The following is a 27,256-nucleotide window of genomic DNA, read 5'->3' on the forward strand; positions in this document are numbered from 1 at the left end:
CAACAAATATATATTGCCAAAAACTTATTCACTAAAAAAAATCTTAGTAGTGCTGACAACCGTATTAAAAATATCAAAACAATTGTGTGTGTATATATATATTTATATCATAACTTAATGAAAAGCCAAGGAAATGCTGCCGAATTTCGGATACATGGAAATTTTCACTCAGTATTAATAATTTTACCCACTATTCCGAAATTTTTATGCCTGACGATTAGTTAAAACATCTAACTCTTCGATCTTGACATAAGTTGCACCATGTAAAGAGGAAATAGACATAGCTTTTAATGGATGATCCAGAAATATGTATTGTGGTTAACTTATCTAAAGCGGTATTTGATCGTTTATGTCGATTCAAGATAAAAAAAAAAAAATAGAATTCAATGTTGTGGTGTTTTCTGAAATAAATGAAGCAAGGTGATGAATCCAACCTGATAATTATTCAAGATTTTGCAACTTGTGGCCTGCAATGGAGTTCAGGATCCATGAATTGCTTGCTGCTGTAGCTCCAGTTGAAGTGGCTAAAGCTTCTGCGTCGCTAAGTCTACGCTTCAGGATCAAGTTTTGTTCAGATGATTTGCAGTTCTCGTGAAGTTCTTGGTTGAATACGATGTATGTTTTTGCAGAGCATTCCCAATGTGGGATTGAATGATGCCCCCCGACAGGCTTTCTATTGAGTACTTTCCCTCCAGCTGAGATAACAAGGTCGTGAAGATATCCTTTGTACGAAGGCGCGAAATCACCCATGAAATAAAATTGGCATCCATTAAATAGCTTTGGTTGCTGCAAGGCATAGAAAACTTGTCATTGAACTTTCCTTTAGTGCAATGGACCGAAGAATGGAAGAAATATATGCGATAACAAACAAACATGAGGTGTGCATGTAAATGCTACAAAATACAGTGTTGTTCGTAGCAATTTTATAGGGAAGTGTAATCCTTTCGTGCATTATATTACCCAAAAATTATATAAGAAAATTCACTACTTTCATGGTAAAGAAAATAACCTTGTTCAGAAGTCTGAATCTTCCAAGTCTGGGGCCGTCCCTGATTCCATGAATGTCACATGTAATCTCGTACTGCTGCTCATGGACAAATTCTTTGGCGTTCAAGCAAGCTTTAATCCCTGCGAGAGAGAGAGAGAGAGAGAGAGAGAGAGAGAGAGAGAGAATCACGGCATTAAGAAAAAAGAAGGTTATAGACTACCAACTGCATCAACGATATGAATTCGCCACAAAAGTGGTTGATTTAGCACTAATGTCTACAAATACCATTAAATACTTGAGCTAAAGTAGAACTTATTAACATTCAGGGATCAAGAAAATGTAAATATGTTGGTGGAGTTCCAGCATAGTTTCTGAATGACCTTAAGGGATATCAGATATGGATGGCAATTATTACTTAATGGTAATTATTACTTACACTCTATGCTCAAAATCCATTTTCCCTCTAGCACGCTCATCAAAAATTTGAGGGTTCTTCTGCACACCCCATTCTCATCTGTAGATGCAATGACATGGGTGACACTTAGGTCCCAGTTCTTTAGGACAGTCACTCCAGACAGCTTTTGAAATTCAGAAACTATTCCCTGAATTCAAAATGTAATGAATTACATCAAATGAACAAGGATATTTTGAGTTTATGCATGTAAGCTATGAAATTGTTTACCTTCTCTACGTTGGTCATTCCTGAACAGCAGAGAACCAGGTTTTTGAGCCTTTTCTCAAACTTCCACGGGATAATCGTGTTATTTTCACATTTAGAAGTAATGTTTGGTTGATGTACATCGGAGAGACTGTGAAACAGTATTTAAAAAAAAGATTTCAAATGTACAGAGGTCTTAAAAGGGCGAGTAAAAATTTGAAATGTGACCAGAACGAAGGTCTGAAATCCGAATACCACTGCTGGAAACAATGACAGACCTTTCGTAATATACTTTTCTTCTCTGCTTAGTTTGAGATTCAGGTTCCTCATTTGGCAGTTGACGTGACGCATGAAGAGGGCATAACATGACGAAGTTTTCCTATGATAAGCAGAAGACAATAGAAGCCTGTAAATGTTTGTGTTGGTTTGAGAATGAGTTTTAACTAAGCTACACTCACATAATCCCATCTACACTCTGGAGTCAGTCTCGCACAAGGAACATGAAAGCTTTTCCGGCAAGTCTTCTCATAGCATCCAAGGGAAGCACCTTTATTTCCACAGCAACAGCATCGAATTCTATTACTTCTAGACAATTCAGCGTCAAGGTTGATGACATCGTCTCCTTCAAAGTACACATTAGGTGCCCTGGATAAACACTTTTGATTATTAAATATCAATTGCTTGCCGAAAATAGCTCAAAATTTGGCATAAAACAAAAAAGAACATCAGCCCAAATGACCTTAACCTTAATTGATGGATCATTAGAAATGATGCAAATTAGATTCCACAGATAAAGATTTCAAGAAAATCAATAAAATTCAAAATCGCGTTATTTTAACATTGTTTTTCAAGTCCATGCCTCATCAAAACGAAGTAGCTCAAGACAAAATTAAAGCAGGAGATCACAACTTCAGGGAGTTCTGCTATATGACAAACTTATTTTAGCGAAACAAGCCATATATAAAAGTTTTCAAAGGAAAGAACACAAAAATGTTACCGAAAGAACCATACCATTCTGTGCAGTTTTTGTGCACATGTATGATTTTTGAACTTGCAGTCTGACTGTCTGTAACTACCTTCCCATTGTAGTATTTAACCATGGCCCCTGAAGCCTAAAATTTTATTTTCCATTCAAGAAATTGACTTTAGTTAGAGAACCAATCATAATTTATCAGAAACGAGGGAGGAAATATCACAGTTTAGTTATTTTAGACAAAAAGAAATATGTACCTCAGATTCTTCAGATGATTGACAAAAACAACAACGGATTTTATCAGAGAGCATCTTGCATTTTTTCAATGGTATCCTATTCGGAGTGGCCAGTGATTTAGAGATTTCTGGAACGACTTCCATTCCTGGTTGATAGGCATTACAATGATTTTCTTGGAAATATTGACCTCTCATTTTAGATTCTTCACGAAGACTTTTAGGGCTGATGCTACAATTGTCATTGGGTACGCCTACCAAAAATTTCACCTTCTTCAAAGATTTCAACATTTTTTTACAACTTTCTTCACAAGTCTTGTTTGGCATTCCCTGACCTGCAGCTTCCTCATTTAAACTGTTGCTAGTTTCAACCTTTTGAGTCCTAAGTCGACCACTTAATTTCTGCAGCTGACCAGATGTCTTTCTAATTTTGTTGCCTTTGACGTTTTTTAATTTACTGTTTTGTTGGTGATGTCTTGAAACTAAAGAATCAACAAATCCAGTTTTATTTCTCTTTAGCAGCGGTTCTGTCTCATTTAGGAGAGTGGGAACTCCGTCTGCCACATCTTGTACAATGACATCGGAGCAAACAAGTTTTTTATTTTTACCTGATATTCCCCTAGTATCCAAGGAATAGCCTACTTCGCCAGATTTCAGCATGCTTTCATCGTTCCCTTTCTTTGACTCAAAATAAGTTGCATCTGCTTCATGCATAGTTTTCTTATTTCTCTTGCTTCTTCTGGTCTCAGTTAACATATGCACTGTCTTATTACTGGTTCCACTTTTATTTTGAACGAATTTTCCACTTTTCTTTGTTTTGTCAAAAACTTTTCTTCTCTTCGCGCTTATCTTAGAAACTGAAGCCGTCACATCAATATAGGAAGCCCCGGCTTCTTCTTGGCATTTATTGTGCTCCATATTATCTTCAATCTATGTAAAATGTTCAGTTAAAAGTAAACAAAGAATGAGTGTTGAGTGAAGAACTAAAATCTACATGTAACAACATCAAATATGAAGTACCTGCAATATAGCAGGGGTCGAGCAAAGTTCAGGAGAGCAAGGTCTCTGTGTCCAATCAAACATCTCACTGTCAACTAAATCTGCTCTACTACAGTGGCCTCTCTGTACAAATTGCAAAGGAATATCACATAGTTTGAAAGTTTCAGAGCAACAAAAATGTTTTTTGCCGAAGAGATGACGCAACTGAAATCGGCCGATGCCATCACTTTCATAAAAACAAAACTAGCTTGTGGACTTCTTTAGCAAGTTACCTCATCATCTGAGTCCTTGATGTCACTGAAGCAAGGAGCATCGACGGGTGTGCCAAAAAGTTGATCCTGGCTAGACTGCTGGGTTGATATCTCAATATCTTCTTCCTCTCTTAGCCAGAAGAATGGAGCAAATACAGGTTGACCTTTCTCGCAGACAACCGGCACATTTTTCTCTGTTAGAGGGTATCTTTCGTGATTCTTTTTGTAAATTTCACCAATTCCTTCTTCCAGAATTCCAGGCTGCCTTTGCGTCTCTGTATTAGAACAAAGTGGAACCTGGACCCTTTTCTTGGTAGGAAATGAAGGTTTTCCAAAAGCTGCACCAAAATCTCTTCGATTACTTGTTGCTGGCCTTTTTAATCCTTTTCTTGGCCTTAATTCCAGGTTTCTGCAATCTAAATCTTCCGATTTGCCTTTATCTTGGATCACACAGATGTTAGCACCAGTTTGGTTGTCTTCGACTGCATGAGCACTTTGATTAAAAAGCGACAACATTTACTAAAGCTGGTCTTTTGATAAACTTCATGTGTGTTGCATTGGAATAGGTAGTAGATGTTGGTAAGACATGATTGCATGAGATTCAACCAGAGTAGCAGGAATTTATCAAATAATTTTATCATCAGGCAAAAAAAAATGTTCGTTGTTATAGTGCAATTTTGATATTTCCTACCTGCTAAGAGAAAAATGCCCGAACATGCATTTCACATATTCTTCAATTTACAAAACTAAAGCAATTATCATTCAAGTTTCAAGTTGGCTTTCTATGCAAAGATAGCAGGGTAGTTATTTCTGCTAATGGACGTAACAAAGATGATGGACTAAAACCAATAAGGGTTATGCCAGTTGCTATACACACTACTGTTAGTTAGAAAGGATAAGCTTGTGATCTGAATCATTTGAAAATATATAAAAGGTGGTTCACCATGGAGAAAGAAAGAAGACCATTCCAGTTAACAAAATTATATTATTGAGAGAACAAACAAGCTTTTTTGTTGTTTTGTTCTTTCTTCTTTCGAAGTTGTGTTGGCAGAATCGCTTGAGGTATAAATTGAGGCCGCTAACATATACTAGCAGCAGCGATCTGTAGTTAAGGAAGATAACTATTATTAAGCAGTCTAGTGATATATATAACTGCACGTTACACTTGTTTCAGCAACAGAATCTAATGATCTTATTCAGCATGGCACTAAAATTTAATGCTAGATATTTATTTTTACTAAGAACTAATTCTTCGCATTGAGAAAATCACCGATAGGCAGCACCAACAAATTGTTACCTGATATTTTTGTGGAAGCAGCAGTTTGAGTGACGAAAATGTTGACCCCCATGGCAACTTCCATACTCCTATAGACACTGACCAAGTTATCCATGTGAGGAGCAGGTCGAATTTCTGCCGCAGAAATGACAACAAATTAGTCGAGCTATTAAAATCCCCAAAATAAATTTGAGAGCATGCTAACCAAAGGAATGGCAAAAATTTAGGAAGAATGTAGCAAACTTGCTTTAATATTTCAATAGTGAAAGTCCGCAAGGCCATTGCAGTTTAGGCAGATTCATCTCTTCTATTATTCAGAAAATAATTCTCCCAGTTCTGTGTTGGATAGCACTGACAATGCACTTCATACCTTGGAATATCTAATCCATGCACAAAAGTTGAGGCATGGACGGTTCATGATTTATGAATTGGCTAGAGATTGTTATTATTTAGTTAACGGTAGATATAAACGGTTTCTCGACTATTTTAAAACTTTTGCCTCCATATTTCCAGCTTCTTGAGAAATTCATAGGATTTAGTAACAATTCAATCGTAAACAAAAACACAGATTCAGAAGGGAAAAAAACGTAAATACCTCTACGCCTATATGGAACCTTACACACTGGACAATTTGATGCAGATTTCATGGATTTCTCGATACATGAACTGCGTCACACAATCAACAGAACCCATCAAATTAGTATAGAAATAAGTCCAGACCAAAATAGAAATCTCAAGTACAAGAGATCTCACTTGCAAAATACATGATTACAGCTAAGCGAAACCGCAGAACTCAGGAGACTCAAGCTGCAGAAAACATGAAGAAGACTTCACCGCCGAAAAATTCATTACTCAAATACAAAGATCCCCAGTTTATGTTTCCCAAACAGATATATATAAAAACAGACAAAATGTTTACCAGATAGGGCAGTTGAGCTCCCTCCCCATCCTTTCTAGATGCGATGCGTCTGCCATTGAAGAATCTCTGCTGTTCTGTGCTCGATACGAGACTGAAATTTTGAACGGGGAATGGTGTAGATAGATGTCGAGGCGCCTCTTCGGTATATACTTATTTTGAAATTTTTGCTTCCGCGGGTAAATATTTCGTACGTTTTCCCTCGGAAACTCTTTTCGTTTTTAACAGTATTGCCCCCCATTTCTATTCACTTTTAATTTTTATCCCCCTATCCAATTCATTTTATGATTTTATTTTTAGGCAAAAATTTGTGTGAGACGGTCTCACGAGTCGTATTTGTGAGACGGATCTCTTATTTGAGTCACCTATAAAAAAGTATTTTTTATGTTAAAAGTATTACTTTTTATTTTGAATACGGATAGTATTAACCCGTCTCACAAATTATAATCTGTGAGACAGTTTCACATGAGACTCACTCTTATTTTTAATGTCACGTCAGCACTTTACAAGAACAAATCAAAATTTAGGCAACAAAAATCAGTGTACTTGGGATGGAGTACAACTTGATTCCAATTCGATTTGTTTTATCTTTTAATAAAGGGTAATGTCTTAAAATCATCAAAGAGTTGACATATATCAAATTTTGACGCATGCATGAAATTAATACGTCAATTTTCCAATTGTTTGAGACACTGTAGGTAGGATCAAACAAATCCTCGTGTTGGATACCCAAGTTCCAAGCCCAATCCAAGAATATCCAAACAAATTGGCTAACAAATTTCTGGTCTAGATCCGAGCTTCGATTTAAAGTAATAAACAATTTCCATGTGTTTTCAAAAAAAATGATATACGTGATTCTCAAGTGGAACAGCAGCTGAAGCCAAAAAAATCATATATTCCTTAGAACAACGCAAGATTTACTACAGCCCAAGTGGAAACTACGCACGAATTTGCTAACAATTACAATAAAATCACACACATATATATTAAAAAAAACATCACACAAAATAAAACTTCACAAAATGTGCATCACAGAGTAGAACCCGATCTCGAGACTTGAGATAGAGCATCTTCAAACTGATCTTCATCAGCTTTATCAGAGCTCAAACTTGCTGGAATGAATGACCTGAAAACAAGTTCCATGTTTAAAGTTTCTTTCACCTCATGGGAGACGACTTCCAGTGCCGGAGACTGGAAAAATCGGTAGTGTTTTCTCCCACAGACGAAGCCAAAGATGAGAGTTATAATCAGGAGAGGGATTATGAGGGGTGCGTAGTAGAATCTCTTTGTTCCAAAATAACCAAACATCGTGACTTGGTACAAAAACAAGGCTGCTACAATTCGATTGTGAATGTGTGGCCACATTCTTCCGTAGCTCTCGTACGAAGGGACATAAACTTTGAGTACCTGTTGACAATAAGAGAAGTGAAAAGAACATGGTTTAATCGAGAGGATGCAACTTGGAGTGCGATTGCTTCTTAACATGTCGAGTAAGCGAGAGATAACTTGTGTAGAAACCATATGCTTTTTACAGAGTGCGAATTTTAAATACGTCAGGAGTTGAAGTGATCACGTGTATATACATTCAACCATATGCTTTTTGTGGTAGACATGTCACTTAACAGGTCAAGAATTCAATAGATGATTCTAATACATTGTATAGAATAAGAGAATGTCACCTGATTTCGAAAAACGAGCCATGCTAAGCCAAAGTACGCCACACCAAATGGAATTATAATAGGTGCTATGACGGAATAGCAGAGCACGATAGTGGCGATCAGCAGATCACCGGGGACTCTAGTGGTGTATCCGAGATCTCCGGGAGTCCACGCTTCTCTCACCTCTGCTTCAGTTTTACAGAGATACTTTCGCTTTAGGTGGAAGATTATCAAGGGAACAATTCGTGATAACTCGAGCCCATATCCAACAAAGAACCTGGATGAAAAGGCACACACACAATAAAAAGTGGCACTCTCTGAACATAAAAGGGATGAACAGGGCTAAATTCTTACTTCAAGGCCACAAAAGTCAAGAAGAACGTAGCACTGCCCGGGAGGTTGTTTGCTAGTGTATCAATGATAGAATTTGGCTTCTTCTCAATAGCCTTAAGTTCGGTGAAAAGAGTTGAACTGATAGTAACACCAATGAATACATTTAGAACCGAAAAGTAGAAAAACTTTCCTGAAGCAGCCCTTTGGGCGTGACTCTCGGAAGGGATGCCCTCGGCCTTGGATAGAAACAATAGAAATTTCGGTAGCAAAGCCAGAAATATTATCAGTGCGAGCTGAGGTAAGTACGCCTCAAGTACTGTCTTTAATGCAGGCTGATCAACTATTACTTTTAGAAACGGGAGAACCTTCCTCAAGTTAGCAAGAGTAGTTAATGCGGAAACGAACCCAATCGGAATCATGTAAAAAAATATGGTAAAAAACACGAGGAAGTAGATGAGGTATTGTCGAAGCTGCCTGTTATAAAATTTCTTGGGAAGATTAGTCCATATTAGCTGCCGGGGCTCAGGCGCGTCAAGTACCGTCCAAGCGTCGACCATAGTGGCGTGTAGACTTTGTGAGGCAGCGGCTGCAGCTTTACGGTTGTTAAAGAAAATGAGAGCTGAACGTTGCTGTTTGTCTTTCAGCGTGACCTTTTGCTCTGCTTCTAATTTCGGGATCAAATCATGAATCTTTTCGTCGTAGTATTCTAGTGCGTCAACCTTTTTACCAAAAAGACCAAGGAAGCCAGTTTTAACAGTTGGTCTAGTTCCTTCTGGATTACCAGTTTTCTTCGACTCTTCATATATGACTTCTGCTCGTGCGAGCTTCTTTCTATATCCTTCCAACTCTTCATAAATTTTATTCACCTGGTAAAACCGAAACATGTCAAGATGCAAACTCATCCCAGCTTCAACGAAAAAGTATTGATAAAACAGAAACTGTTGATTTTGAGTCTAGCATGTTCAGAAGGATGTTCATAACACCTGGTGCGCTATCAATCACCCTTATGTTTGATGAAGTGGGACTTTTTCTGGGACTTTGTTGCCCAATATCTTGCCAATTCCCACTTGTTTCTCGACAATTAATTATTTGCATATTTTGCTTAATCGCACGATGACGCCGATAACTTTTTAGAAAAAGTGATTCCCAACTAGTGTTACCAAGCATTTCACATACACACACTGCCACAGGAGTACCAGAGGTGCATAACTAACAGATGAGAACACTCGAAATTGTCGCAACAAGTTCTAAGTACCTTCTTGTTGTCTGTGACCACCATTGATCTATAAAAGGTCTCAGGATAGATGGTCTTAAAATATGAGTCGACTTGTTCCTTCCTTGTTTCACCCTCCGGGGGGGGAGGTATGTCTCGGACAAGTATAGCAAACTGTTCATTCTTCACCTCAGCCGACATAAGAGCCGTCGCTCTCATATCGGAAACGTGTCTATACGCCTTCCACAGGAGGCAGTATGCAACAAACGAAATCCAATAAGTAGCAGCCAAGAACGCCCACAACCGCGGAGCCTTTTCCTGTAATCCATGGGAAAATGAACTGAGTGAGCCAATATAACGAACAGATTGTATTATCTCGCACAGATTATTGATGTCGTCCTAATATATGCATCGTGGAAGAAAGAAAAAGTGAGAAGATGAAACTTTAACTGGAATATGCCCCATAGCTAACTTGTCAAGGTCGTCGAAAGATCCTTTACTGATCGTATCGTTGGCCTTAAGAGAGCCGTGAGCAGTTGCCGCAACTGGTAACAGTACAGGCAGAAGAACGACTCCGCCCAAAACGAAAATTCCTAACACTGCGTGAAACAACACGATTGTTAAGTTCCAAGAAAAATAAACAACAAGCGAGATTTGCATTGTCGTGTAGCACAAAGCAAACAATACGCAGCTTTGCGGATAATATCATTTTCACAATGATTTTACATGTTAATTTCTTCATTAAAAAACCACCAAATTAATACATAATCTCTCACACAAATAACCCAGAATTTTTAGTCAAAGATCCATCTTTCTCCCTTAGTAAGGTAAAATAGCAGAACTTGAGACAGAACCCAAAAAAAATAAATCTTTAACATGGGTAAGCTCCATCGAACGCGACACGTGATTCTGAGATTTCTAGAGGGAACAACCAAGGTTTTCATAATTCTGATTTCCAGGCTGGGTTCAACAATCATAGGAGGTGACCGAACAAATTTGGCATTACATATACGTGGCAAAACACAACCATGCACAAAACCAACTACGAATTTTTCAAGAAAAACAGGATATCAAAATTATTTTTTCTTCAAAGCTCTCCACTGTACACGAATTGAAAAACAAAAAGGCCGTGAATTTTGTTAAAGAATAATCACTTTCCAAGAAACCAGAAGATAGAACCAAAAATACGCACATATCAATTGTGTATAAACATTAAAAATAAATACCAGTGGTCAGGAAAACGAAGTAAACAGCAGAATCAACCCCCGACATTCTGATGACATCAGATTCAGTGGAGGAGAAGGCCTCCCTGATCCAATCAAACGGGTTGCGCGTGACCCGAATGCTTTCGTACGGATCCAAGCCCTTGAGTATCCTATTCGGGTAGTATATCACATTGTTTCCGGGTCGGCGAGACAGCCAAGTGAACAAACACATCAACATCAAGAATATCACAAAAGACGTCCCCAGAGACGTCAAGAACGAACTGAAATCCATCTCCGATCCTCAGTCTTGAAATCCTCCCCCCCTCCTTTTTTCTCTCTCTCTCTTCCTCTGTTCAATATCTGGATAGTAGCGTGATAAACAGTGAGACTCGTTGAGAAGCAATAGGCGTTTAAAGAAAGGCCCAGTAACCGTTGAGAAGAGACAAAAGGTAGAAAAGAGAGAGTAGGCAGTTAAGGATTTCGATTTAATTTCAGAGTTCGAAGATAGTTTGGGTCGTGGGGTTACAGATGTTTGGATTTATACACAAATCTTGTGGGGTTGTAGGATTCGAGGAAGTGTGTTGAGGTGTGTTTGCGCCGTGTTCTTGTTCGGATTTGTAATAATGCATGACAGAGTGACACTGCAGCAAAGAGGATTGGGATGGGAGAGGATGATGGCCCCTTCTTTTTCTTGTTTTTACCCCCAAAAAGTGACACGTGTACTTAAATAAAGTTTTCTTTTTATTTATTTAATTTTTATATAAAAATCCGCGAATTATTACAAAAAAATATACGATATTGATGTTACATTTTTATATAAAAATTCGCGAATTATTACAAAATAAATACAATATTTATGTAATCTATGTTCTACTTTATTTGTAATATATATATATATATATATATATATATATATATATATATATAATTTATTCACATAAAAAAAAATGTGAATATATCAATTCTCATATGGTAGTCAGTAACAGTTTCAATGGGTTCGTGTTAAAAAATAATAATCAAATGTTTAAGTGATAATTTTGAAATTTTCAGGGGATAATCCATATCAAGTACCACTTACATGCATATATGTTTATTAATTTTGCTGTTGTTTTATATTATAATTCTATGTGATTATTTCACTTTTCTTAATTCTTTGTGTAAGTTAGATTTAACTCACTGGAAGTTGAACATTCTTTTTGAATGAGGTTTTTTTTATTGTAGTTGGATTCAAGTCCATGATTTTAACATTGTATCAGAGCTTAGATTATTAGTTATATATTGAACTGTCTTTATATGTCATATACTAATGTTTTGTAAAACTTCAAACTCAAATTGTTTTATTCCTTGTCGTTAGAGGGTGTGTTAGATGTCTCATAAACTTCAAGCTCATGTCGGTTGTATTAAGTTATTTGGAGCAGTGTTCTAAAAAGTCCGCTTAAACGAAATTTTAGAATATATTAGGGCTTAGATAATTTTCTCTAATTGAGATAATTTTTGAAGTAAAGTAAGACTCCAATATTTATTAATATTAAAATATAAAAGTCATGTTGTGGATCGTTTATTTATATAAAATTGTAAAACAATGGGTTATTAAATATCACGCTATTTTATTTACGATGAAAGCACTCATTAATCACCACATTCAAATGGATATTTAATTTTTTTTTTTTTTTGGGTAAAGTGGATTGTTTACATTTTAATTCTCAAAGTAACCATGCATATATATCGAATTAAATATGCTTAGAAACGCTGTTATTATTATTTATTATCGTAAATATAAACAAATGCTTTAAAAATAAATACTTATTTGGAGAATTTATTTGGTTTAGATACTTAAAACGTACATGAATAAAACGTCGGGTTCTTGAGAGATGTCAATTGATTGATTTTAAGTGATTTTTAATGCTTTGACTTGAAATTAAAATGATTTGGTTTTTATCAATTTCATTTAATCCTCATTTATTGAAGTTTTTCCAAGTGAAAATCGATGCACCATTTAAGAGACTACCCAAAAGACTGAAAAAAACAATTAAATATACATTTAAAGTGATATAATCTTTTACAGTCAGATTATTATTAAAAGTGATGTCAATTTTTATTTTTACATAAATTATTATGAAAATTCTTACAAAAAATTGTGAAAATAAATCCAGATTTTGGGATGATTTTATGCTTACACTTTGAAAATATTTTCGCGGTCTATTTGTATGAATATTTTGAAGAAATAGGGAAGAATGATTTTTCTATTAAATTGAGTAAGTCTCTACTCTCTTGTCAGATGGTATCACGATTTTTTATCTGTGAGACGGGTCAATTCTACCGATATTCATAATAAAAAATAATACTCTTAGCATAAAGTCTTTCATTCCTGTTTGATGGAATGGTGATTCGAGTTTTTCACCCTAAGGAATAAGACTGATGAGTTGAGTGAAATCGTATCCGTCTCAAGCATCCTACTCAAAAAGTAATATTTTTTTATGATGACCTAAATAAAATACTCATCTCACAAAATACGAGTCGTGAAATTATCTCACACAAATATTTGTTTTTCTGATTATAACATGCTGAAATCCTTCTCGATTAGACAAAATCATTATGAGATAGTATTTTTAAAAAAAAATATATATATATAATATATTGAATATATCGAGCGACCAAATTTATTTCTAACCAAATAAAAAAATAAAAAAGACCTGAACTATTTGACCAATTTTCCATAAAAGTATATAAAACCAACGAAACCAAATATTTTTTTTCTGGTTCTACGCATATTATTTGATTTACTCATTTAATAAAATCACCAAAATTAATTTCTTATGAATTTTATTTATGGGGTACATTTAACTTTTATCCAAAATAAATATACCCAGAAAACAAGTATATTAAAAATACTAATCCCTCAATTTATTCCTTCGCTTTCGTCTTCAGAGTGGATTCCATTTCTTTTCTTTGTTTTAGTCGCCGACCTCGAGTAGTTGTGTCGTGCGTGTTAATTGTCCCACATCGGTTGGATAAATAACTTTGAGTGACATATATTGGCTTGGACAATCCTCCCCCCTTGAGCTAGCTTTTGAGGTTGATTTAGGTCCAAGTTCCAATCTTAACGTGGTATCAGAGCCCGGGTTCCACCGTTATGTGTTGGACTGCCTATAATTAGGCCACCTGTTCTGCTCATAATTGGGTCATTTGTAAACTCCACGCTCCAGATGTTCATTCCTGGGCATGAGAGGGGTGTGTTAATTGTCCCACATCGGTTGGATAAATAACATTTGAGTGGTATATATGGGATTGGACAATCCTCCCCCTTTGAGCTATCTTTTGGGATTGAGTTAGGTTCAAGTTCCAATCTTAACAGTGCGCACCAACCCCGACAACATTAATTATCCATAATAGGAGAAATCTAAAATAAAAAATGGAAGTGAAATCATAAATTTCAAAATTGAATTTTCGAATCATACAAAACAAAAGTGGTCGACATGTCTTTAGATTTTCCAAATATAATAATATAGGACATAATAGTAAAACCCTACTTCATGGTCGAGATAATCATGCATATTTCACAAGGAACTTGTGAGTTTTGAGAATGAGACATTAATACTGTGCAATACGATAAGTAAAAATTCACATCTTGTTTCGACTATTGAATGTCGTAAGTTTCATATAAGACCCACCCCATCAAATGAAAACTCGTGTAATATCGTCAGTTCTATAAGGTGATTGTTGGTTTTTATGGTTCTCTCCGAATGTTCAACAATTATGTTAAGGTCTTTTATAATTCTCTCTTTTTCTATCGTAGCACTGCATGATCACCCCGGACCAGAGGCGGATCTATAGCTGGGCTATACTGGACAGTAGCCCAGCCTTTTTTTTTTAATACTTCTTAAATTTTCAGCCCACTCATCAACACCCCAACCCAGCAACAACAACAGCTTCTCCTAATTTTCACCCCACCCATGAACAGCCCAGCCACAGCCCAGCTCAGCAACAGCAACATCACATTTTTTAATGTAATTCATAAATTATTTTTCCAAAAATTTTAATAATTTTCTTCTTATTTTATTTTTTTAAAAACCCCAGCAAAGCCAATGTTTGACGCTCTATATTGAACGAGATTTAGCTAAACATATTGATGTAAATTCTATTATTGATGAATTTTATGTTTTAAAATTTCGTATGGCACAACTTCGTTGAACGATATAATGTAATTTTTTTAAATAATATATAGCTTATCATTTTGAGTTCAAGCCCCTCTCAACTCTTATTCCTGGATCCGTCCTGCCCCGGACGCTATAATTAGATTGAAAATTTTATCTTGAATTCTAAAATAATAACTTAAATTCCAATGTATTATAATAACTTAGAATTACAAAACATAGACTTTAAACTAATTCATGTTGTTTATGTGATTGAAATTTGATAGGAAAAAACAAGAAGAAAATAAAGAAAATGACTTGTAGAGGCAAATGTTGAACACTTTCTCCTTGAGAAGAATTTGTCCCTCACAATGTGCTAAATGTTTGTGGAAATCTTGTCACAAGATACAACTACAACTCTTGGATAGTGAGCGCTAAAATATCCAAGTTCTATAACAAGGAAATGAATGGAACCATATCTTGTTGAAGAAGGAAGAAGAACAATATGCAAAATGAGAATTATGTATCTTTGATTTTCGATAAATCAATCATTTAATGTTTTTCATGTGAAAAGACATGATCTTTCATTCATATGAGTGTCCATTGGCCATTGTAACTGACCACAATCATCAATCAATGCCAATGAAATAAGAAAATCCGAAGGGACACGAACTTGCGCCAGCCGAGAGCACTCGGCAGCACGCGCAGACCCGTGCGCAGGTGCGCGCCTGCTACTACTGTTCACCGAATTTATTTTTATATTTTTATTTTTTAATTCGGTTTCCGTCCCTTACATGTTCCGACTACTCGTTTGAAGTTCTTTCAATATTCGATTCGATGAATCGTTTCGAGTTTAATTCAGAAACATCGAACTTAATATTCGTTCATTAAGCTTCCTTCTTCGTTTTGAATTTTTCCAATCAAACACATTGATTAATTTGCTTAATTTTTATTTATTAAACATCAAAATTATCTAACCATTCATGTGGTACCAGAGGCGGATGGTAGCAAAGCCGTGCTTATTGCCCAACAGTTTTGCTCCAACATTTAATTGCCTGGTTGCATGTTAAAAGTGGTAAAAAGCTTGGTGGAATTTCGCATCTATAATTTTAACAGCCAAATACAATTGGAGTAACCACCTCTTTTCCCAACTTCAGTGTAATTTGAAATTTGGATGGTTTTCCCATAATGACGTGAATTATCTCGGTAGTTGGTTTTGCCCACCAGATTAAAGATTCTAATGACGCCCTCAATGTAGTACTCTAATTGATGTGACCGGGTGAAATGGGTTTAAGATGAATGAGTAATTTTCATCAGGTCGGATTAGGATTGTCCAGGAAAAGATTATCCCTTGCTTTTGAAATACTGCACACTTTAAAATAACAAAAATCTTTAGTGGACCGTCCGATGGTTTTTAGACAATTTCATTCTGATGCTCAGGTCAATATTTGACGAATATAATGACGTGAATTAACCGGAGTTTATATTTGTTATAAAAAGATTCTATCAAACAAATTAAAAAATAAAAACAAGAAAATGTCCAGCTCCAGCTCTCAAAATGGACACGTGTCGGTAATGCCGACACGCACATCAGGATCTGTCCAAGTCACGAGAAATGGTTATGGGACCTTAGATTAAGATATTCGGGATCCAATTGTCATTCCAGCCTGTTAGAAAAGTAAACATTAAACTGTTTGGCAGTTATTATTTTATTTTAAATTAAATAATATTTCTTGTTTTTGGGATCTTTTTGAATGGAATCACGTGTGAGACCTTCAGCCCCACCGTCTCAAACATTTTCTATATTAGCTCAATTCAATACTTCAACATTTCCCATGCACATTCCTAAAAATTAAAATGAAACAGGTTGCATACACACATTGAGATCTCGAGAGTTTAGTCAGTGCACAATCGATGTATAACGATTGTAATTTTTACAATCGTGTGTTATGTTCGGACAAATATTTTGGAAATTTTAATGTTATTGCAAACAAAAGAAATTTAAATCTACGTACGTAAGAGGTGACGATATGAATTCATCACAGCAATCAACCCTTAATTAGTTGCAAAAAAGAGTAAAACATCTAGCAGGAAGATTTTCATTTCTTCAGGATGATAAATGTGCAGATCAACAAACACAAATAACAATCCTCCGGAACAGTGAAGCTTGCAAAAGAGACTATATTCCAAGCTGTGGATTGCATCTCATGGTTAGATGGATTCAACCTCTTACCTTGGCTTCATGATTCTGCCTTTAAATTACCACCAACCACAGCAGATAGCCGGGGCTGATGGAATTTGACCCGTTCGACGAATATGAGCGGCCTGATATTTAGCTTTAACAGCCCCGCGATTTCTTCTTTCTTCAGCTGCTGCCCTCTTTTCCTCTGATTTTTGAGTTGCCCGTGTTATTTTCTTCACCATTCTTGATTGTGCTTGTGCTCTCATTTGCACAATTTGAGCCTGAAAACAAAAAAAAAAAAAAAACATTTCCTTCATATGCATTAGCATCAGTGTGAACGAATATCGGACGAACATTGCTACCACTTAGTGTAGGTCTCGTAGGAATTCTAGAATTCGAGATCAGTTATGCATGAAAAGAATGCAAAAATGAGGCCAGGAAAGTCCAGAAAAACCAAAGATGGGTATAAATTTTGGCATCTCCGAGAATCTGTGATTGAATCGGTTTGGGAGTTTTTTTCACAACGTCATGCCAATCTTATTTCAGATATGAACTTGCATTAATACAATGATGTAGTTATCATATTGGAGTCATAGATACGAGACGAGAGATTTCACCTCTATTTTTTCCATTTCTGCTTCAAGCTTCGCTTTCTGCTGATTTTCCCATGCTAGGATTCTTGTTTCTTCTTGCTGAAACCTGATGGTTGTTGAATCAAAAGTTTCTGTTATTTCACGAATAGTTGCTTAAAGAAATTTTACAGAGGTAATATTAGCATTCAGGATGAACCTTGCAGCATGCTTGGATTTTTCAGCTTCTTCCCATGCAGCTGCCCTCGTGGCATAAGCAATTCGCTCGAGCTCGAACAAATCAACATTCTCATTCCCACAAACACTAATTTCTTTCTCAACCTTACTAGCCCAGGCAGCAATATTCATCTTACCAAGCTGCACACCGAGCGCCACAATCTCCCTCCTTGTCTTGAGCTTCTGATCTTGCTCAGACAAATCTATTTTCCCGTTTCTAGTGACATCCCGAGTCGCATTGCTGATAGATCGTTCTGCCGGTGAGGGTGCCGGCTCGTCTCTTCGAGGAGTAGAGGGTATAGATGAAATTGGGCTACGAAGAGGGGTGGCTGCTCCTATTGGAGTATTAGTTTTTGAAGGTTCTTGACTAGGAATTGGCGTCATTTCGGTTCCCGTGTCTCTCATTGAAACTGATCTTATAGAAGAAACACCTGAAGGCCGTTGATTGCCTCTTGTTTCATCTGTCAAATCTTTACTTTCTACACATGAATCAACGAACAAATCTCCTCCGGAGGTAAAAGTCCGTCTCCCTGATGGCTTGTTCTCAAAACTAGGACATTCTGTGGGGACTATACCCATATTCGCGCCCCGTTCCTCGTTCACCACATCATTCAGATTTATATTCTTCGAAATCCCAGATTGAATAGAGTGCCTATTCACAATCCACTTTTCTGCATCATTCCATTTTGAGGACATTGGCTTTGATAAGGACCTTGACAAAGAACGCTGAAGTGGTTTCTTCTCTTTATCGAACTCAAACCTCGGCATAGTGCCGGAATCAATAGTTTCATCTTCGTATGTAGTAACTGGGTATATCGAACTAGAATTCCTGCCATTAACCTCTGAAAATAGCTGCATCCTAAAGTTCTCATTTTCACCGAGTGTGAGCTCTTCAGGCTGCAAGAAGTTTTGGGAATTTTGGCTGGTATGACAGACTTGATCATCAGATTTTATTGGTGGAACTTCTGAACTTGAAACTGCAGGAAAAAGAGAAAAGGCTTAAAATATGAACCAAGGTTTAATTCCATTCATCTAAATAAAAATTAGATCTTATTGTAATCATTTCAGAACCCCACGGACACATAATTATGATACAATAAAGAACTAGGCTCAAACTTGATAATGTCACACTACACAGCATACAAAAGCTACAAAGAGAAAAACGAACAGTTTATAGACTGTTAAAACGCAAATACACAAAACGTGGAAGAGTTATCAAACCTTCCTCTCCAAAATCTCCATTTTCAGCGGCCAACAAGCTGTTATTTCCAAATTCTGAATCCTGAAACCTGGAAGGAGAAGACGTTCTCGAAGAGTTATTGTTTGATCCATTTTTGTTCTTGTGATGTGGAGATCCCAGAAGCTTCATCCTCAACTTACTTGGAGAAATACCCGCCTGCATCAAACAATCAATATATTTTAATCAATGCTTCCCAACCTCAGAGACCAAAATCTCGCCCAGCCCACCAAATAACATTCCTCAAATAGCAAGAGGAACGACCAATTTAGCAAACAGAACAGGAAAAAACCCATTACACATACAAAACAACCTCAAACAAAAGGCTCCAGAGAACAGAGTAGGTACCTTGACCTTGTGTATCCTCTCGTAGTCCATGAATGCCCTTCCCTTCAACCCTCTCTCACACCCAGTTGAGTAAAACAAAATCTTAACAGATGGAACCAGTCAAGAAGAAGCTGTAGCTCTGTTAATTCCACAGATTTGCTTATATATATTATGAAAAAACAGAAAAAGGATGCGAACTTAAAATCTTTCTCCGACTGCCATGTGAAAGAGTAACTTTGCCCATTTGCGTGCAAAAGAAACGCAATAATGATGATGATTTTGCAAAGTCAGTCAAAAGATACTTAAATCGACGCATCCATCAATACAAAACCCTTGTCCATTGCGTGAGTGAATCAATGAATGAATAGTGTCAGGGTACTGAAATCTATGACACGAGCCTTCCCATCGAAACTAATGAAATCAATTTCTTTCTTAAGATATGAGATTCATTAATCTATTTTAATGAAGTGAAAACTCAGTATCGTCCATTGTGATGAATTTTCCAACTAAAACAATCACTTCAATATATGATAATAAAAAAAAAATCGAACTTTTGATCATTAAATAAAAGTTCATTTACTCCATCAACTCGAATTTTTTCTTTAAAAGATAAAGATTACATTTATTAGCAATATAACATTAGTGTATATGAATTGATGCAGAAGTATGAAGTTGATGGTTAAATTTCATTCTCCAACTCAGAAAAATAAATAAATAAATAAAGTCGATGGCCATGTGACCACGCACCCAATACGAGGTTTGGCCAATCACGTTGGCAAAAGCCACAAATTATGACATGTGCATGCCCATTATAGTATAGTATATCATATATAATAATAATAACAGACTTTAATCCCACGCATTTAGTCCCAAACCCCTAGGACTGATCAAGATTCAAGCACCACACTCACAAGCGAATTATGTCCAAGGAACCATTGCTGAGAGTTCGACCAAATTAGGCTCAAGATTGATCACTTTTGACGAGATCGTACTAGAAACCATGACGTGTCAATTCGAGAATGAGGGTCGTTGTACTTCCTATGTTCTTAATAGGAATGAGGATCTCATTGGATCTAAGACTATGTACGATTGTTTGTAATCGTGTGAGAAATCGTCAATCTTTGACGTTTAGAACTAATAATTCTTGAAAATACTTGTCTAAAGGTTTTAAGATCGGTTTTAAAGAGACTCTGCGAGCTTACTCGAATCAAGGAGGTTTAGTTCCCGATCTAAGACGTTGATCTCAGATTTTGCCAAATCAGTATCATACTCTACCTATAAATACCAAATTTGGTTTATGATTTAAATTTAAATTAAGGGGGTTTGATCTAGGACGTTGGTCTCAGATTTTGCCAAATCAGTATCATGTTCGGCTTATAAATACCAGATTTGGTTTATGATTTAAATTTATCATATATTTTCTAGTATTTGATTTGAGTTTCAAAATAGATACTTTGGAGCACACCTCTGATCTTCTTTCTAACGTCCATTCTTTAATATATAAACTAATAATGGTTGATGAGTTTCGGATTTATAGGAGGTGACAATAAGGTTCGAATTGCCCAAAATATCCACGGATATGATTGTATTCTTGTACTTGAGGTTCGCATTGTTGGATCGTAGATGGTCGATTCAGTGATATGGAGGAAACTACAATTAAGACAACGATTTCAACTAAAAGCCCATGGAGTTTCACGGATTTCAGATTTTTATTCGTCTCATTTTTATTCGAGAGACGAGCTAACCATATCATTTACAATAAAAAAAAAATAATATTTTTGACATAACATATAATACTTTTTCACGAACGACCCAAATAGAATATTCATCTCGAAATAATGCAATAATTTTACATACATAGCAAATAGCTTGAGACTAAACCTAGTAAAAATTCAACAACAGTTCATTGGTATAGGATTCAGTGTGGCCCAATCATGACTACAAATTCACCTAATGTGGCATATTATTTTCCCATTTTCTTCAACATTTAATTGATGATCGAAAGGTGGATGGGTTAACAAAGATGACAAAAATAAAAGATAAATACATAGTCCACACTGAAAACTATTCATACCAAACACCAAGATCAAGACTTCAAGATACCTGCGCACCTGAAATAAGTAAAGATCGAAAACCAAATCAAACTTTTAATGATATCATGTGTTGGGAAAAGGGTGAGAACCTATGTAGGATGGACCAGAAAAATCGAAAATAAGACGACTTTTTACAGGGACGACATTTGCTCGCCCTGCTAAGTCCATCATCGAGCCTGAGGCGAATTGCATCTGGCAAAATGGACTGCTTGTATGATGTATAACAGAATGCAATTCATATTAAAGAACTAACCCTCGTGCGCCTCTTCTTTTATTTCATCGGTTGTTTTCCACACGATATCTTTCAAACCAGTGGACAGGTTCTTGTAAAACTGCACTTGAAGAGATATAACATGTTTACCCTCATAACTATTTACGTTGCAAAAATTCACTTATTTGAAGTAAAATAAGAATTTGGCAATTGTAGTAGAAAGTACTTTGTGAAATTCCAATGTATCTCCTCCAGTCTTGCGAAGCTCAACCATGTGAAGAGAAGGCGCCACTTCAAGAATCTGCACGAGAATTTAGTATCAGATCAGGCCAACAAACAACAATACTACACTACTTCTTCGACATAAACTTGAACTGGGGACTTTATGCAATGCTCTGTACACAGAACATACCTCTGTAGCAACAGATAGATGACCCTTGCGTCCCGACTTCTCCCCATGAAGTTTCATCTAACAATGATAAAACATGCAAGGCTGATTAGAAATTTAGAGATGGAAAAAATTGTTCAGAATGCCTTGGACAGTACAATAATAAGTTTTGGTAATGGATGTGAAATCACCTTGTAGTTATTTTTCTTGACATCAAACCCCATCGGCACTGCAGCTTGCTCGATTTTCGAGATAATCTCCTTCGCAGGACACTTGGATGCAAATCTTGTTTCTCGTTTAACAAGCCCCTATAAAATAAAAGAATACACCAGATATCTAATCGATATTTTCGTAATGGGGCGATTCTATGCTTCTTCATCAACACAAATGTAACAGAGTAAAAACTAACCATTTGTTTTTCAAAGAGTGAACTGAGATTAAGACCCTGAGATGTAGAGATAAGCTCAAAGGCATTCATGGTTACAGGTGTGGAAGGCCGTTCCTCCCGCCTCTCCACGACAAGGTCAGGAGAGTCCTGAATGTAGATTTGAATACTTATAGAAAATTGTTACAAAGAATTAGGCCAAACGTGCATAAGAGAGGAGTATCAATACTTACAGTGGCTTCATTAAAAATAGCATCGATGTCATCAAGATTAACATCCTCGTGTTCAAAAACAGGTAGCTTAAATCCTTTCTTGAACCAATCATTCTCAAGTAACTCAGCAATTGTTATCCGCTGTTTCGAAATGGCAAAGCATGCAATTATTTAGCAATTATATAATCAACAATATTTAAAGCATATGGGACAGCATATAACCAGGGAAAAAATGATTTCTTCGATTGAAAGAGGTGAGTTTCTGTTAACTTTTTTCTCAGTCAAAATTTTTAACCCTGGTTGGGTCTGGTGGGTTTTAGTGATCAAGATTGCAAAAGTGAACATACAGTCAATGGATTGGGATCCAAAATTCTTTTGATCAATTTCTTTGCACCAGAGGAAAACCATGGAGGAATCGAGAAGTCCGCCTTAAATATCTGCATTCAATCGAATATAAAAATTATTTTAAGTTTGTATTTAGAAGACAAATAACATAAGCGATCTCAGCCACCAAAGTTCGCAAGAAATCCAAAAATAAATAAATCTACCATATCGATAGAAAACAAGGAAAATAAATTCTTGATGGAGTTCCTGGCCTTCTAGAATTATTAACAAGATGACAATCAATGACTAGTTACCCTCTTGTACAGCGTCATGAGGTTCGATTCTTCGAAGGGCAAATAACCAGCCATAAGAACAAAAAGAATAACACCACATGACCAAAGATCTGCCTTAGCTCCATCATAACCTTTATTGTTTATAACCTAAACGATACCAAAAGGAGGTGGTCAAAGAATAATTCAGAAAACCAAAAATATGCTGACTCAAAACGAATAATTATTAATTGCAAACCTCTGGAGCAACATAGTTTGGTGTACCGCATGTTGTGTGAAGTAACCCATCTTCCTATCAACCAGATCAAGAAATTGGACTTGAGAATCATTTTGTGCGTCTAATTCTAGAGCTTACTGTATAAATAAACGATGTAGAGAGGAGAGATGGAAGATTTGAACTAACCCGAACTTGCTGAGATAGTGCACTCAGTCCAAAGTCAGAAACTTTAAGAATCCCAGTAGTATCGAGCAGCAAATTCTCCGGCTATAAATCAAGAAAAAATAATGACATGAGACCCAATTCTTAATCGATAAATTCTTGGGAAACTGAGATATAAATGAAAAAACATACTTTAAGGTCCCGATGATAAACGCCTCTGCTATGGCAGTAATCAATAGCATTAATGAGCTGGTGAAAATAGGTTCTCGCCTCATCTTCTTTCAGCCTCCCTCTGCTAGCCTGGACTCACAGAAAAAACGTCATAACATTCACTTGATTTATACAGCATATAAACGGATTGCCGTTATTACATATAAGCAAAAATCAGTGGGACATACAATTTTGTCAAAGAGTTCGCCACCGGTGACGAACTCCATAACGATGTATATCTTCGTCTTGCTGGCCATAACCTATAGGAGAAGATCTTTGTTTGTTTAACAAATCATAGCACTTTTAAATGATGAACACGATATCTAAGTAAAATCAAGGGTTCTGTAAATCTTTTGTCTAATCAAATTTCTACCAACCTCGAACATCCGGATGACATTGGGATGCCTTATTAATTTCATGGTTGAGATTTCACGCTTAATCTGCAAATGGGATAGATGAGAAAAACAACTGATACAATTTTATTTGTAATAAAAAAAGAGAAAGACAATCGGAAAAGAGCACTCCCATGCCATGAGCAACTTTAATCACCAGCTAGTTGACAAGAGAATCAAATCAGGGAAAGGAACCGATAAATTCCACTTATGATAAGGCAAGAAACATCAATCAGAAACCATTTTACGCCATCTTAAACAAAGGCTCGTAACAAGGCAGACTAATAAAGGGGCAAAGACAAAAGTTGCATATCATTAAAAAGTCGAGATTCGATCCAAATTTTTACACATTCAGAATCACTAACAAGATCCAATAAGGCATCAAATCCAAACAGAACAGCAAAGACGCCAATCTTCTACAGAAAGAACAAAAGAAAACAGTAAAATTACAATTCAAGAATCTGTAAAGACCCCCCAAAAATAAAAATAAAAAACAGCACCTGACCGATCATCTTGTGCTTGAGAACCTTCTCTTTATCAAGAATCTTGATAGCCACATTCTCACCTGTCTCCAAATTCTTCGCAAATTTCACTTTCGCAAAAGTCCCTTCACCAAGAGTTCTCCCCAGTTCATATCTCCCCACCCTAGTCCTCCCAGCCGAACTCCCACTCCCTCCGGCAACGCTTGATTTCGATGCCATCACCATCAGGGAAAAAAAAAATCTCTGTATCTGTTTGTATACGTCTATGTATAGATTCGACCAAAATAATTCTTGATATTTCCACAAATCCAACGATTTCCTTCGACACTACCCAGATTTCCAAATACAAATCCCATCCATTTACCCCTCTCTTTTTTTTACCCCCCTTTGACGGTCTCCCTTCTATCAACAGGTAAGGGTCCCTTTCTATGGATTTTCTTGAAGACTCTACCCTAAAGCCTTTTCTTTTTGCAAGGTTGCCACACCTGAGACTTCGCAAGACTCATGTTATGTTTCCTGAAACTTATTCTCTCACAAAGATAGAAAAGGTAACAAGAAATCCGATAAAGGGATTTCAGATCACAAGCGTTTCAAGATTTCCGCTCCTAACACGGGAAAAATTTCCAAAACAGAAAATTTTAGCGCAGAGGCCATCAATAATCATCGAGTATGATATTTAGCGAAGGATATGTTCATATATATTTGGATAAAAAACAGAAAAGATTCGTGAATGATAGGATTTGTGGTGGAACTCGAGTCTCTCGGATTGTGTCGGAGTCCTGAGGCTATCAAGTAAGAACCGGCAAATGAGAAATAATGGATTGCTAAAAATTAAAACTTTCGGATAATTTTCGATTATTAATAAGAGGATTTACGAGAAAATGGTTGGTGAGGATGAAATCATATACGCAGAATAACGGGTCGCATTAGATTTGATTGGCGGCCTCGATGCAGTCAGAGGATCGGAGTTGACAACCGAGGAAGGTGATTCCCGAATCAGCCGGGAGTGTTAGGATGCGGCGGGGTGCAGAGGGGAATTTATCACTACGTGTCAAAATTGAAACTCGTTTTTCACACGGTTTTGTTTTGTCAATCCAATATTAGGTAAGTTTTTTTTATCATTATTATGTGAATTCTGAAAAATAAATGAAAATTTTCTACTGAATAATTTTTTAATTTCAATTTAATATTGAGTGAGTCACATGTGAGACCGTCTCACGGATCTTAATCTGTGAGACGGATCAACCCTACCCATATTCAAAATAAAAAGTAATACTCTTAGCATAAAAAGTGATACTTTTGTATGTGTGATCCAAATAAGAGATCTGTCTCACAAATAAGACCCGTGAGACCGTCTCACACAAGTTTTTGCCTTTAATAATTATACTTTTTTTAAAAAAAATCATCTTTATTTTTACATATGACTATGTTATATTGTTGACTCGGAATCTCGTTGTTGACGTAACTGATATTTCCGACGCTTCCTCGACACATTATAGCGATTTTTTTCAAAAAAAAAAATACATAAATGATAAAACCAAGTTATTGCAATGAAACTGAGACATAATTTAACTGGAGAAAAAACTTATATGAGACGGTCTCACGAGTCATCTTGTGAGACAGGTCTCTTATTTGAGTTATCCATGAAAAGGTATTATTTTTTACGTTAAGGCACTGTTTGGTTCGTGTGATAGGATAAGTAAATGATATATAATAATAGTGATTATAAAATAAAAAGTAAGGATACACAATACATTATGATAAATTATATGATGTTTGACATGAGTTTAACTTGCTTGATTATTTTTGTTAATTATTTACTAAAATGCCCTCATCATATATTAGTTAGTAATATATTCTTAAAATGATTGAATAAATAAATAAAATATCTAGAATTAATTGATTTAAAAAATTATAAATAAAAGTTAAATATTATATTAATTATTAAATTTTCATTAATTTCAATTTTCGAAAAAAAAAACTAAAAAACCGATTAATATTATAAAAAATAATTAAATTTTGATAATAATATAAATATGTATTTATTGTGATAATTAAAATATTAATACAAATTTGAATAATAAAAATGGTTAATAAAAATTATAATATTACAGTTAAAAATAATATAATAATAAAAAATATGATCAATAATAATTAAATTATTTATAATATTAGTCAAATTAAAAATTATATTTAAATATTATTAAATTTTTTGGATATATAATTATTTTAAACTTTAGAATATTAAAGAAAAATTTAAATTAATCAAACATAATCCCTTCTCTCCCAAAGGATTATATAATCACCCACATGAGGATAATAATACATATAGTGCGGGCCGGGTGCGGGCTGAACGGGCCTATCACAATCTTAATCATGCACACCAAACACATGATAAGTGAAGGATTAACAATCAATCCCCCTTATAATGCACATCAAACAATGCCTAAGAGTAATACTTTTTATTGTAAATATCGGTATAATTGACCTATATCACATATA

General features: G+C 35.8%; 4 protein-coding genes across 6 annotated transcripts; all 4 read right to left on the reverse strand.

Annotated features, from left to right (window-relative positions):
• Nucleotides 1-190: 190 nt before the first annotated feature.
• LOC140821513 (protein BREAST CANCER SUSCEPTIBILITY 1 homolog) lies at nucleotides 191-6,495 on the reverse strand. 2 transcript variants are annotated; one of them, XM_073182019.1, is made up of 14 exons: nucleotides 6,298-6,495; nucleotides 6,132-6,185; nucleotides 5,974-6,044; nucleotides 5,400-5,513; nucleotides 4,124-4,542; nucleotides 3,873-3,974; nucleotides 2,877-3,782; nucleotides 2,658-2,758; nucleotides 2,105-2,291; nucleotides 1,925-2,025; nucleotides 1,671-1,797; nucleotides 1,425-1,590; nucleotides 1,010-1,128; nucleotides 191-786 (listed from the first exon to the last, which is right to left on the reverse strand). In XM_073182019.1, the coding sequence occupies exons 1-14, from the start codon at nucleotides 6,351-6,353 to the stop codon at nucleotides 442-444; spliced, it is 2,868 nt and encodes a 955-aa protein (XP_073038120.1). In that variant the 5' UTR covers nucleotides 6,354-6,495; the 3' UTR covers nucleotides 191-441. The 2 variants fall into 2 exon arrangements, with proteins under 2 accessions (XP_073038120.1, XP_073038112.1); XM_073182011.1 differs by having other exon boundaries at nucleotides 193-786; nucleotides 4,124-4,584; nucleotides 6,298-6,493.
• A 674-nt stretch (nucleotides 6,496-7,169) lies between these two features.
• Nucleotides 7,170-11,313, reverse strand: LOC140821523 (CSC1-like protein ERD4). The gene is made up of 6 exons (XM_073182026.1): nucleotides 10,725-11,313; nucleotides 9,949-10,097; nucleotides 9,541-9,816; nucleotides 8,307-9,151; nucleotides 7,974-8,229; nucleotides 7,170-7,701 (listed from the first exon to the last, which is right to left on the reverse strand). Exons 1-6 carry the CDS (start codon nucleotides 10,993-10,995, stop codon nucleotides 7,324-7,326), a joined length of 2,175 nt encoding a protein of 724 aa, XP_073038127.1. The 5' UTR covers nucleotides 10,996-11,313; the 3' UTR covers nucleotides 7,170-7,323.
• Nucleotides 11,314-16,867: 5,554 nt separating this feature from the next.
• Nucleotides 16,868-20,515, reverse strand: LOC140821532 (uncharacterized). 2 transcript variants are annotated; one of them, XM_073182038.1, is made up of 5 exons: nucleotides 19,410-20,515; nucleotides 19,046-19,220; nucleotides 17,808-18,789; nucleotides 17,636-17,717; nucleotides 16,868-17,299 (listed from the first exon to the last, which is right to left on the reverse strand). In XM_073182038.1, the coding sequence occupies exons 1-5, from the start codon at nucleotides 19,437-19,439 to the stop codon at nucleotides 17,096-17,098; spliced, it is 1,473 nt and encodes a 490-aa protein (XP_073038139.1). In that variant the 5' UTR covers nucleotides 19,440-20,515; the 3' UTR covers nucleotides 16,868-17,095. The 2 variants fall into 2 exon arrangements, with proteins under 2 accessions (XP_073038139.1, XP_073038133.1); XM_073182032.1 differs by having other exon boundaries at nucleotides 17,808-18,801; nucleotides 19,410-20,506.
• A 648-nt stretch (nucleotides 20,516-21,163) lies between these two features.
• LOC140821543 (CBL-interacting protein kinase 23-like) lies at nucleotides 21,164-25,791 on the reverse strand. Its single transcript, XM_073182050.1, has 15 exons — nucleotides 24,773-25,791; nucleotides 24,258-24,320; nucleotides 24,069-24,140; nucleotides 23,863-23,970; nucleotides 23,695-23,775; nucleotides 23,530-23,583; nucleotides 23,316-23,441; nucleotides 23,025-23,114; nucleotides 22,699-22,818; nucleotides 22,490-22,615; nucleotides 22,272-22,388; nucleotides 22,105-22,161; nucleotides 21,919-21,993; nucleotides 21,735-21,813; nucleotides 21,164-21,499 (listed from the first exon to the last, which is right to left on the reverse strand). Exons 1-15 carry the CDS (start codon nucleotides 24,977-24,979, stop codon nucleotides 21,483-21,485), a joined length of 1,392 nt encoding a protein of 463 aa, XP_073038151.1. The 5' UTR covers nucleotides 24,980-25,791; the 3' UTR covers nucleotides 21,164-21,482.
• Between the last annotated feature and the right edge of the window lie 1,465 nt (nucleotides 25,792-27,256).

Source organism: Primulina eburnea, chromosome 2 (genome assembly GCF_022965805.1).
Source record: "Primulina eburnea isolate SZY01 chromosome 2, ASM2296580v1, whole genome shotgun sequence".
NCBI lineage: Eukaryota > Viridiplantae > Streptophyta > Magnoliopsida > Lamiales > Gesneriaceae > Primulina > Primulina eburnea.

Coding starts and splice junctions, on each gene's coding strand:
- LOC140821543 (XM_073182050.1), bottom strand. CDS start 24,979: ATGGTGATGGCATCGAAATCAAGCGTTGCCGGAGGGAGTGGGAGTTCG. Junction 23,776..23,862: donor TTTATCATCGGGACCTTAAA/GTATGTTTTTTC, acceptor CTTGATTTATAG/CCGGAGAATTTGCTGCTCGA. Junction 21,994..22,104: donor ATCTATCTGTTGCTACAGAG/GTATGTTCTGTG, acceptor ATTCTCGTGCAG/ATTCTTGAAGTGGCGCCTTC.
- LOC140821532 (XM_073182032.1), bottom strand. CDS start 19,439: ATGGACTACGAGAGGATACACAAGGTCAAG. Junction 19,221..19,409: donor AGAGGATACACAAGGTCAAG/GTACCTACTCTG, acceptor TGTTTGATGCAG/GCGGGTATTTCTCCAAGTAA. Junction 17,718..17,807: donor AAATCCAAGCATGCTGCAAG/GTTCATCCTGAA, acceptor AACAACCATCAG/GTTTCAGCAAGAAGAAACAA.
- LOC140821523 (XM_073182026.1), bottom strand. CDS start 10,995: ATGGATTTCAGTTCGTTCTTGACGTCTCTGGGGACGTCTTTTGTGATA. Junction 10,098..10,724: donor CTTCGTTTTCCTGACCACTG/GTATTTATTTTT, acceptor TGTTTCACGCAG/TGTTAGGAATTTTCGTTTTG. Junction 7,702..7,973: donor GGCTCGTTTTTCGAAATCAG/GTGACATTCTCT, acceptor TATTGTCAACAG/GTACTCAAAGTTTATGTCCC.
- LOC140821513 (XM_073182011.1), bottom strand. CDS start 6,353: ATGGCAGACGCATCGCATCTAGAAAGGATGGGGAGGGAGCTCAACTGC. Junction 6,045..6,131: donor TGTAATCATGTATTTTGCAA/GTGAGATCTCTT, acceptor TGTGTGACGCAG/TTCATGTATCGAGAAATCCA. Junction 2,026..2,104: donor CAGAGTGTAGATGGGATTAT/GTGAGTGTAGCT, acceptor TGCTTATCATAG/GAAAACTTCGTCATGTTATG.